General features: G+C 43.0%; 1 protein-coding gene across 3 annotated transcripts; it reads left to right on the forward strand.

The window, feature by feature from the left end:
* Window positions 1-2121: 2121 nt before the first annotated feature.
* sncga (synuclein, gamma a) lies at window positions 2122-9002 on the forward strand. 3 transcript variants are annotated; one of them, XM_079168764.1, is made up of 6 exons: window positions 2122-2369; window positions 4674-4715; window positions 5503-5630; window positions 6510-6536; window positions 7985-8041; window positions 8652-9002. In XM_079168764.1, exons 1-5 carry the CDS (start codon window positions 2249-2251, stop codon window positions 8039-8041), a joined length of 375 nt encoding a protein of 124 aa, XP_079024890.1. In that variant the 5' UTR covers window positions 2122-2248; the 3' UTR covers window positions 8652-9002. The 3 variants fall into 3 exon arrangements, with proteins under 3 accessions (XP_079024890.1, XP_079024891.1, XP_079024892.1); XM_079168765.1 differs by lacking the exon at window positions 6510-6536; XM_079168766.1 differs by lacking the exon at window positions 4674-4715.
* Window positions 9003-12362: the final 3360 nt, after the last annotated feature.

Raw genomic sequence — 12362 nt, forward strand, 5'->3', positions numbered from 1 at the left:
TCTCTACGCTCACTCAGCATCTCTATGCTCAGCGGCTCTACGCTCAGCAGCTCTACGCTCAGCGGCTCTACGCTCAGCGGCTCTACGCTCAGCATCTCTACGCTCACTCAGCATCTCTATGCTCAGCGGCTCTACGCTCAGCAGCTCTACGCTCAGCGGCTCTACGCTCAGCAGCTCTACGCTCAGCATCTCTACGCTCAGCAGCTCTACGCTCAGCAGCTCTACGCTCAGCAGCTCTACGCTCAGCAGCTCTACGCTCAGCAGCTCTACGCTCAGCATCTCTACGCTCAGCATCTCTCCTGGATCTCTGACGCTCTGAGTTACATCTCTGCTTGAAACGATGCAGATAAAGTTATAATGTGAGAAGTGAATTATGTATTCAAGCGTTTCTCTGATGTCACCAGCAGAAAGAGGAGGAGTGATATTTATGGGATGGCTCTGGTTTAAACAGTTTCATAAGGTTCATGTGTTTCATGAACAATATTAAGATAAATAATGTATCATCATATCGATGAACTACAGAGTGTGAGGAGACCAAGTACAACTCTTGAGTAAATCTATTTTTATAGCAGCTTCACTATGAGGTTTATGACATCATGTGTTTAACTTCTTTGACTCTTCATCAACATGTTAAATCCATAATTTGACTCACTTTAGTTTTAGTTTTTACTTCATGAGCCAGAATCTCCTCAGCATCAGTAGATCTGTGACCGGCCTCGTGGTCCATCAAACCTTTGATGATGTGAACGTGTCTGAAGGACGTGTTCGTCTCCGTCCAGAGGAACCTCAACATGGAGCGAGTGCAGACAGGAAGCTGCAGACAGGAAGCTGCAGACAGGAAGCTGCTGATCAACGGTCAGTCGCTCCTCTGAGTCTGAGGACCTCAGGGTTCAACGCCCCAAATCACCTGAGTGAGGAATCCCACACCGGCCTGCTAATTGATAGTTGCTGTGTTTTAATGAGGCGTGTGTGTGTGTGTGTGTGTGTGTGTGTTTCTCACATACTCTCTGTAATCATTGTTTTCTGAACAGCTCAGTAAACTTTAACAGGTCGACTTCATCTGCTCAGACCTGACGGCTCATTGTTAGACGCGTTGTCTCTGAAGGACGCAGCAGATCTGTTCTTCTTCTTGAAGCACTAATGAGCTGGAAGAAAGTCCCAATAATCACAAATCCTGTATGAGTGTCACAGTGTGAGTTCTGGTTTGTTTGACTTCAGAAGCCAAACGTTAACATGTTGGTTCCTCTGATGAGAGGACCACATGGAGCTGCAGGCTTCACCATCGACCTACACTACGCCGTTCCTCCTCACATCATGAGAAGTAGAATGTTTCATCTAATATCTTTCTACCGCATCAACAGCTGCTGCCTCTGTGTGTTTGACTGAAGAAGTGATGTTTGTTGGTGAGAGAAGGTTGATTAGTGTGAGACAGAGACCGTATGCAGGACCAATCTATCCTCAACCGCTCTCACTCAGTGCAGAGCCGCTCCTCTTCCTCATTCATCCTGTAAATGTAAATGAAATGGGTTCTAAAAATAGACCGGGACTGTCAGCCAATCAGAGAACGAGAGGTGAAGCAGCAGAGGGTGTGTCAGGGAGAGAGTGTGTGTGTGTGTGTGTGTGTGTGTGTGTGTGTGTGTGTGTGTGTGTGTGTGTGTGTGTGTGTGTGTGTGTGTGTGTGTGTTGTGCTGAGTCATATTCAAGTTGCTGTCAGGATGAACAGTGGGGGGGTGGTGGTATTAAAGTGATGCCTGTTCTATGTTCTCTATTCTATGCTCTCATCATTGACTTCCACTGAGATGATGAATTATTGTTATTAGAGCTGAAGAACACAGCAACACGTCCACGGACTGCACCACACAATACAGGAAGCTGCTGCTTCTTCTTCTTCTTCTTCTTCTTCTTCTACTTTTCTACCCTTTCATACTTGTTTCTTTCATTCTCCCTCTCTCCCTCTCTCTACTGCACAAGAGTCCCGTGTTACTTCCATATATCACTCCCTCCCTCTCTGTCTCACGTGCCCTCTCTCCACCCCTTCTCTCCCTCCCTCCCTCCCTCCCTCCCTCCCTCCCTCTCTTGTCCATTAGTAGGAAGAACAGATTGCTGACAGACGAGAAGAGAAGAGACGACCGAGGCAGACGGACCAGAGGAAGACAGAGAGACAGAAGAGAAAACCACAGAAGAAGAAGAAGAAGAAGAAGAAGAAGAAGAAGAAGAAGAAGAAGAAGAAGAAGAAGAAGAAGGCATCATGGACGCTCTGAAGAAGGGACTCTTCATGGCGAAGGATGGAGTCGTGGCCGCCGCCGAGAAGACGAAGGCCGGCGTGGGTGAGGCCGCTACCAAGACCAAGGAGGGAGTCTTCTATGTCGGTGAGAGGGGGAGGGAGGGAGGGAGGGAGGGAGGGAGGGAGAGTCATATTTAACAAACGCTACACTGTAAGAAAGTGAGACGGATGGATGAAAAAGTAAAAGCTGGGATAGGAAAAGTGACAGGGTGAGGAGGAAGAAGGGATGATGGAGAGATGAAGGGCGGGACAGTGAGGGAGGGAACTGAAAAAGAAAAAGTTAAATTCATCAAATGTGTTGATTGTAAAGGAGGATGGATGGAGAGAGAGAGGGAGGACAAGAAGCTGAATCCTAAAATATGCAATTCATCGTGACATTGTGCGTTAAAGATATTCAGCGCTAACGAGGGATGAAAAAGGATGAAGTGATGAGAGAGAGAGAGAAGGAATAAAAGAGATTAAATTAATATAAATAGAGTTAAATGTTCCAGAGGCCTTTTTATGTAAAAAGGAGGGATGGGGGGAGGACGAGTGCAGTTCAAGAACAAACTGTGAGGAGGGAGGGAGGGAGGGAGGGAGAGAGGGAGGGAGAGAGGGAGGGAGAGAGGGAGGGAGGGAGGACAGGAAGCTGAATCTTTAAAATATTGATTTCAGAAAAAGAGATTCATCATCATGACATTAAATGTGAGAATGTGCAGCTTCACCTGGAGCAGGAACGAGGGAAGAAGAGAGAAAAAGGTCATTTTCACACCAAATGACACATTAAAGATTGTGATCGGGGTTTTACTTTGATGTAAAATGAAGACTTGAGTTTAAAGTGCAGCTCAAATGTATAGATGTGGAAGTCTCTGCTGCAGGAACGAGGGAAGAATGAGGAGCGATGGAGGGAGAGAAAGAGAGAGGGAGGGAGAGGTGGAAGGAGAGCTGTAGAGAGGAATGGAGCTCCTCAGCTGAAGCTCTTGAGTTTAGAACATTGGAGGTCTTCAGCAGCGCCACCATGAGGCCAGACAGGAAGTCACATGACCGGCCTCAGATACTCTGTTAGAGTGAAGTACTAATACCACAGTGTGAAAATACTCTGTTAGAATAAAGTACTAACACCACAGAGTGAAAATACTCTGTTAGAATAAAGTACTAACACCACAGAGTGAAAATACTCTGTTAGAATAAAGTACTAACACCACAGAGTGAAAATACTCTGTTAGAATAAAGTACTAACACCACAGTGTGAAAATACTCTGTTAGAATAAAGTACTAACACCACAGAGTGAAAATACTCTGTTAGAATAAAGTACTAACACCACAGAGTGAAAATACTCTGTTAGAATAAAGTACTAACACCACAGAGTGAAAATACTCTGTTAGAATAAAGTACTAACACCACAGTGTGAAAATACTCTGTTAGAATAAAGTACTAACACCACAGAGTGAAAATACTCTGTTAGAATAAAGTACTAACACCACAGAGTGAAAATACTCTGTTAGAATAAAGTACTAACACCACAGAGTGAAAATACTCTGTTAGAATAAAGTACTAACACCACAGTGTGAAAATACTCTGTTAGAATAAAGTACTAACACCACAGAGTGAAAATACTCTGTTAGAATAAAGTACTAACACCACAGTGTGAAAATACTCTGGACTGTCCTGCTGTAATTACAGACGCCTGAACTCACCACAGACTCATATTCTCGCCGATATCGAGAGTTTATCATCAACATTTCCCATCGTCAGCCCAGAGATGACATCATGGTTGTTTATTGATTATGATTTCTCTTGGTATCAGAACAGACAAAGCATCCATTAGAGGAGATAAGAGCTGCTGACTCATCAAATATGCATCCTCTCCGGTTCTTCCTGTAACTGGCTGAATGTGCAGCAGAGCCTCAGCTGGAGGTCTGCTGCCTGTTGAGTTCACTCACAAAGAGTCTGTTCAGTTTGACCGGCTCCACGCCCACAGAGAGAAGAATCCCACGAAGACCAAGTCAACAACAACAAGTCCACCAGACCCTGAGGCCCGATGAGAGCCTGAATGAAACAGGACAAACAACTGAGGAACAGAAGTAAAGAATGAAATCCTCATGAAGCGGAGTGATTGAATTATTCAGAGTCTCAGCAGAGGAAACCAGGTCAGATCCAGAGTCTGCAACTAAAAGAGGACCAAAGCTATTTTTATCTCCTCTCGTGTGACCCAGAAGATAAAAACAATCTGAAACGTCTGATGAACCAGCAGAGTCATGGCAGCTGTGTGTGTGTGTGTGTGTGTGTGTGTGTGTGTGTGTGTGTGTGTGTGTGTGTGTGTGTGTGTGTGTGTGTGTAATATAATATATCACAACACTGCGATCATTCAAAGGTTCCTGCATGACTCTGTGTGTCTCTCTGTCCCAGGGAACAAGACGATGGAGGGAGTGGTGACCGGAGTCAACACAGGTGAACTAGCTGCTGCACGCTAATTAACATTCAGGCCAGAAGGAAACATGCGACATGTCTCACTCCCACAGAGGGGACGGTTCAAACTCTTGAGTCCCTCCGACATTCCTCCACGATCCCGTTTACAACCCGTTGATGTCGGGACGCTGAAGTCAGAGAACGAAAGCCGGACAGATTGTAGATGCAAATGTCAGCGAGTCACAGTTTAGAGTCACTTTGTGGAAGTCGTTTTCTCACAGAGGTTAATCCAGCAGATGTTACGAAGATAAATCAGTGTTATTGTGACCTGCTGCCTCAGAGAGGACGACTCTCTGTCTGAACGATGCTTTTATTTTGTAGAAAGTCTCTTTACTAACGGATGATATGTAGTTTAGTAGATGTTCTAACTAGACTCTGTCCAAAGAGACAAAGATCCTCTGATCTAAAGATCCGCATCATTGGTCAAAAGAAACAGGAAGCTTAGATTTAAACAAGAACCGCTTCCTGTTTCTGTGTCAAGAGTTTCACAATAAAAGCACCCTGGAACAAGCTGGAGTTAACTTGATCAAAGTAGAAACAGAAGGTTCGTGTGGAACGTCAGCTGAACTCATCACAGTTGAATCATGTTTACTGATCACTGAAGTGATTCATGTGACTGAAGTTTGAATCAGTTCACATGTGAATAAAACGTCTTCTGTCTGAATGAGACGTTTTATTTATTAGAATAGTTATTATTGAAGTACAGAAGAAGAACATCGGATGAATAACGTATTCATGAGGAAACTTATTCTGTCGTGTTGACGTCTAGTTGCCCAGAAGTCCAACGAACAGGCCAACGTCGTTGCCGACACCGCGGTTGCCGGAGCTAACGAGGTTGCCCAGGCAGCGGTGGACGGGGCGGAGACCGCGGCGGTGGCGAGCGGATTCGTCAGCGCGGTGAGTGATGTCACATCACATGACCCCATGGGAAATGATCTAAACATGTCTTTTTATGTATTTCAAATGTGGTTGATACAGTTTTTCTTTATTCATTCTTATTTTAGTTTTAATTGAAGTAAAATCCTGTAAAAATGTTCATTTAGAATTTTCTTTCCAGGTTCAGGGTGTAATTTTGTATTTTAGAGTAAACTAATGCAGGTATTAGTAATGTAAGAAATACAATCTAACATATGAATTTAAATAACTTTATTTCATTTTTCATTTTTCACTTTGTTCAGAAAACATTGTTGAAGTTAATTCTCATTTTCGACTTCGGTGCATTCGAGTCTTTGTAGTTAAAAGAGAAGAAGCTACGGAGCCGGAGGCTTTTCACACAAAAACTTGAAGTCGTAAATTTACAATAAAACACTCAGTTTTTCACAGAGTGGACGACTGAATCAAATTACACAATGGTCTGTGTGACTCTAAATGGACCATCATTTACTAAATGAACATCATGCTGTATTGAAGAAGACTTGAAACTAGAGATTGAGACCATAAACTCATGTTTACAATGTTTACTGAGGTAATAAATCAAGAGAGAAGTAGAGTCATTTTCTCATAGACTTCTATACAACCAGAGGAGTCGCCCCCTGGTGGACACTAGAGAGAATGCAGCTTTAACACATGAAGCTCTGACTTCACTTTAAAGAAGCGGAGGTTTCCTCCTGCAAAAAACACTTCTCGATGAACTGACAGGAAGCGATAAAATGCTGACTCATGTCTGGTTTTTAGGACTCATTCCACAGTGTATAAGAATCTTACGGCGATTAATATTTGTGTTGATAACTTTCATTTTCTGTCTTGAACGAATCTCTGGTGATTGGCTGAGAGCAGGAGGAGGCGGGACCAGTGGCTGAGGAGGTGCCTGATTGGTCGGGGGGGTTGAGTGACTGATTGCACGGCATGATGCTCGTTGGCTGATTTGACTCGCTCACTTTAATGCTTTTCAGAACTCACAGCTTCAGAGGAAGTGATCTTCATCATTACAGCAACAACGACTATATTTGAATTGTGTAATGTTATTTGTGCGCTAAAGCTCAGGTAGAACTGTACAGTTAACTGGAGGCGTCTTCAGATCACTGTTGGCTCCTGATGAGGACCTGAGAGCAGCTGAGTGCGTCTCTCCTTTTGACCAATCAGAGTGTGACGACACCTTTTCTTCAAGAGAAGTGAACTCTCTGATCCTCCTTAATGCAGACCTGATGTCAGCAGATTGAACCAGAATCTCTGCTCTCCAGGTCCTTTCACACTTCTTTGCTGTGTTAACTTTTCTGATTAAGGGTGATTTTAAGTGTTGTGAAACCAGCTGGTTTCAATTTTATTTTAATTTGTACAGCCCAAAATTACAAATTTTCCTCTGAAGGCTTTACAATCTGTAAAACATACGACATCCTCTGACCATTGACCCTCATATTCAATGAGGAAAGATTCCCCCAAAAAACACTTTGAATTCATATTAAAGAAAGGAAGAAAGAGGGAGGGACTCCTCTTCCAGGATGGACGAGTGTGATGGATGTCATGGATGAAAAATGAACATAATACACAACATAACATAATAGAGTTACAATGACAGACAAGTGGATTCAGTTTTTTGTGGAACTGGATCTCAGGCTTCTTAACGATCAGCGGACGTCTGGGGAATCAATACTGACAGTCAAAATACAAATGAGCTCATCACCAGCTGCAACATTAAAGTGATGAACACATGAATGCATTAGAGATGAGCAGATCAATAACATATAAATACTACAGAAACCTACAGAAACTATCCGTCTTCTACTATTTGCTTCACTGCTGTTGTTGAGTCGTGTTTTTAATCAATACTAATATTTTCACGAAGTGAAATTCACAGGTTTATAAAACTAACAGCATGAAGGAGCAGGACGCACGGTGTGTTGTGGCAGAAGAGGAAACATTTGATGTTCCTCATTATTCTGATGACGCCTCTCTTTACTAACAACTGCAGAGAAAGAAGGAACATCATGACATCTTTGTTCTGCTGATCAAATCAGTTTATAATGAGTTTACTTTTGATCAATGTCAGAAGAATGAAGATCAGGTTAGAACAGGTGGAGTTTAGAGTTCAGGTGTTGAGATGTTTCCTGTTCATCACGACATCAATAACTAACAGAAAGACTTCTCTGCTCAGTCGACAGGATACTAAGATGTGTTTTGGAGGTTAAATCTTAAATTCATACGTAACATTTAAGAGTTTGTTTCTTGTTCTGGGAGAAGTGAAGCTTTGCATACGAATGGATTGTAAGAAGGTGGAGTTTAGTCATGTGACCTCTGCTCTGTCTCTCCTGCAGGCCGTCCTCCCAAAAACAGAAGCAGGAGGAGAACAGACTGAACAGGCTGCTCAGTAGGTGAGGAAACTAACGGCAGTAACACGTTCTACACCCAAACAGGAGGAAATAGTGCTGATGTTGGGGACTATTTTCTGTGGCAAATGAATCCACATTTGGAGCTCCAGTGAGTACTCAGATTTAACTCTAGTTGATCCCTCTCGGGTAAATACTGAACTTGAGAAGACTTCCTTTCTTTTGAAACTTTAAGGTCTCATCTTACTGGTTGATTTGAATGTACTTACGCTGGAGTACAGTCAGTAGTTTAAAGGGTCAAAGACAGACACGGTCCTCCTGCTGGGGACTGAGGGAACATGTAGTCCTCCATGAAGATCATTTCAAACAGTGTGTGTTACACTGTAGGAGCCACAGACTGAATATAAGAAGTGGACGTAGTCGTTGTGATGTCACGCATCGGTTTACTGGTGTTATGAAGCCTCCAGTGCGGCGTTTTGGCCGTCGCCATCTTGTCTTTTTTGGTAGAAAGAGAATCTGATGAGGCTGAAGACCTTCGAGACCCTTTATGACATAAAGGACCCAGACTGGGTTAACGTCACCGAGTACCAGTGGGTTTGTTTTTGTGTTCACACTTCTATCTACTTTCATTCTTCTTGTTTTCTTTCCCTCTCAGAATCTCGTCCTCGCCGACCTGCTGTCACTTCCTGTTTCCTCCCGTCCAATGAGCAACGAGAGAAGAGGAACCTTTACATTTTAGCTCAACCCTTTGACCTCTGACCTCTGGTCCTCCCCATCGTGTGTAACTTAACCTCATCAACCAATAGATACCCTCCTCTTCCTCCTCTTCCTCATCATTGTCGCCTCAGCATCATAACTCCACCCATCAAACACACACAAACACTAATGACTTTAATCAGGCCGCACGCGTCCATCCTCTCAGCTGATTGGTCAGTGTGCAATGACATCACCCACCTGGACGAGTGTGTCCCACAGGCCCCGCCCCCTCCTACAGTGAATCGCGAGGCTGACCCCCCCCCCCCCCCCCCCCCCCTTTTGAATGCATGTTGTTTTACTGACACACTAGAAAACACACACATGAACTAATAATGAATCCCTTAATACACACACACACACACACACACATGAACTAATAATGAATCCCTTAATACACACACACACACACACACACACACACACACACACACACACAGTCTGTGTTTCTGATTTATTTTACAAAACAAATAAAAGTGAAATAAAATCTGTTTGAAATCCACCTCTTTGTTTCTTCCTGTTGTTAAATTAAAATAGAATAACACAATTATTGTCACTACACAAACAAAGAGTACACTGAATGATACTGGACCACAGTAAAAGTACAATGAATAATACTGCTGTACAGATCACAGTAAAGGTACAATAACTAATACTAGTATACTGGAACACAGTAAAAGAACAATAGACCTCAGTCTAGTTCTGGTGGAGCCTGGTTCTGATGGTCCTGATGGTTCTGATGTTGGATTTGTTGGTGGTTCTGATGGAGCCTGGTTCTGATAGTTCTAGTGGTTGTAATGGTTCTGATGGTAGTTCTGATGGTGATTCTGATGGTTCTGATGAAGCCTGGTTCTGATAGTGGTTCTGGTGGGGGATTTGTTGTTGGTTCTGATGGTTCTGATAGTGGTTCTTATGGTTGTTCTGATGGTGGTTCTGATAGTGGTTCTTATGGTGGTTCTGATGGTTCTGATAGTGGTTCTGATGGTGGTTCTTATGGTTGTTTTGATGGTTCTGATAGTGGTTCTGATGGTGGTTCTTATGGTGGTTCTGATGGTGGTTCTGATGGTGGTTCTTATGGACGTTTTCCTCATTGAAGTTCTTTCAGTTTGTCATGAAAACCTGATGAAGTTTAGAGTCTCAGTTTTCCTCCAGCAGGTGGAGCTCTGGACTAAAGAACAACAGGAAGAATCAGATACTTTACTGCAGTAAAAGTACTAACAGTACTCACCACACTGTGTCCTTAAAGTACACAAATAATTATTATGACTCATGCATCAATGTACAAGTAGGACTGTAGTTGGTTGCTTTATATTATTTAGGGCCCGAGCAGCGACGGCCTTATTGAAATTGTACGGTTTATTATATTTCTGATGTTTATTTTTAAGCTTTGGGAGCATTTTGGGGAACTTGCCATGCACGAAAACTCACCAAAAGTTTGACTTTAGTCAGATCTGGTGAAAATAGACGTGTGATGCAGGTGCAATATTTATGTGTAAAACAATGGCTCTCTAGCGCCCCCTACAGGTCGGACCGGTGACGCCCCTCGGCCAGTATGTCCGATTTACTTGAAATTTGACACACATGTCCAAATCCTCTAGATCTACAAAAAAAGCCTCTCAGACCCCTAAGCTCCGCCTACTTAGATTTTCCGCCATTTTGAATTTAGTTAAAAACACATTTTAAAAACGTTTTGATATCTCTTAGCGTTTACAAGATATGGACCAATAAACTTCTTAGGGCGGGGCTTATATATCAATACACATAACTTCTCAACCGTTTGTCCTAAAATCACCAAATTTGCGCATGTGAACAACACATCCTATAACGTACTCTGAGATTTTCTTTCCATTCAACCACTAGGGGGCGCTACAGTAAACCTGTAACTTTGTGCTTTTTTGTCACTTTTTGCATTTTCAGCCTTCGTACTTTAACGAACTCCTCCTACAGAATTTATGCGAACAACTTCAAATTTGGTCAGGATGCTGTGAAGACCTTTGTGATGAAAAGTTATCAAAATCGTGAGTTTTCATGGAAGAACCTTGACGTGGCGTGGCGGCCATTTTGCCTCATTGGTTATGAAAAAGGAAGTTGTTATAACTCTAAGGCACATTATCCAATCCGCACAAAACTTCTTCGCGGAAGTTGTCGGACGCGCAGGCCGGAGTCCCGTCGGCATCCCCAACATGCGGGAGGATGCGAGGGCCCGTTCATCGCTGCTCGCAGCTTTAATTAAAGTTGTGTTTGTAGTCTCTACCTACATACATGTAGGCCTGCTGTATTTGAGCTAGGCTAGCTTGTAGGGAACGTTACCTCATCTGTGAAAAGCAAGCTAACATTGGCCAAGTCAACGCCACAACTTACCATCATATCACTGACACCAGTCGGTGGTTTCCCAAATAAATCAGAGATTTTTAAATATTTTGATGCTCTTTCCTCCAGACATCTCTTCTTTTTCTCCCTTTATGTTTTGGTGCTGGTGCCATGCTGCCAACTCGCGCTCAAAAACGGCTTTATCTGTGAGCGAGTGACTCAAGTGTTGAGCAGGCTAGAGCAGTGGATCCCAACGACCGGGCCGCGGACCGGTACCGGGCCGTGGGTCATTTGGTACCGGGCCGCACAGAAAGAATACATATTATATTATTTCCGTTTTATCGATTTTTTTTATTGAAAGTTTTATTTTGAAAAATGACCGGATTCTCTCGCAATTTCATCCGCGTCTTGACACATGTTTTAATGCCGATCGTATCATTTTATTTCAACGTGTTTATCCGCCACACCTTGAATGCCAGTCCGTGAAAATATGGTCTTACATGAAACCGGTCCGTGGCGCAAAAAAGGTTGTGGACCCACTGGGCTCGAGGGATTGACATTTAATAACACGTAAAACTAAGTTAGACTGACGGAAGAGATTAGATGAGTAAAGAAGATGGAAACCATGAATGTGAATACAGATCGCGAGGAGAAGTATAAATCTCAGTCAGTGATTACTTTTAGTATTATAGTAAATTTAACGTGTTCTGTGAAGCATAGAATATATGGTATCCCCTACGGCCAGTCCGCCCCTGTGTGGGTGCCTGCCCAAGTGCGCACCTCATTGAAGTGAATGTGATATCTGTCTTCAAAAACATTCTGTGATGAGCAAGTTCATATGAAATTGAAGGCTATATTCAAACGGGTGCACAGTCTGTTTCTAAGCATCATGGAAAAGTACAAGCATTTTGCACACATCATTCTGTATTTTTCCAACAGCTAACAATGTCATTGTGAAATTGTGTTATTGGATAGAAGAGACCAGCTGATCTAGACAGTTGCCCCAAACAACAAGTGTGCATGCGTGAGGCAGATGTATGAGAACTAAACCACAGGCTTAGTCATGCAAGAGTAGAGTCTTCTTGTCTGAACTTGCACTAGAGCTTCATTAGAGGCATCTATTCCGTCTTTTCTCTATGATTTTGGGATGGGCTCATGGGAGAGTTTTTCCCCCGTCTCAGCTGGCTTTTACCCCAAATATTGTATATCTATTAGAACCGTTGTCACAGGGTTCAAATTAACGTTTTCGTTTAGTTTTGATCATGATATATACGTTTAATCCGTAAGGCATAGAACATGTGCA

This window comes from Pholis gunnellus, assembly GCF_910591455.1.
Source record: "Pholis gunnellus genome assembly, chromosome: 11".
Lineage (NCBI taxonomy): Eukaryota > Metazoa > Chordata > Actinopteri > Perciformes > Pholidae > Pholis > Pholis gunnellus.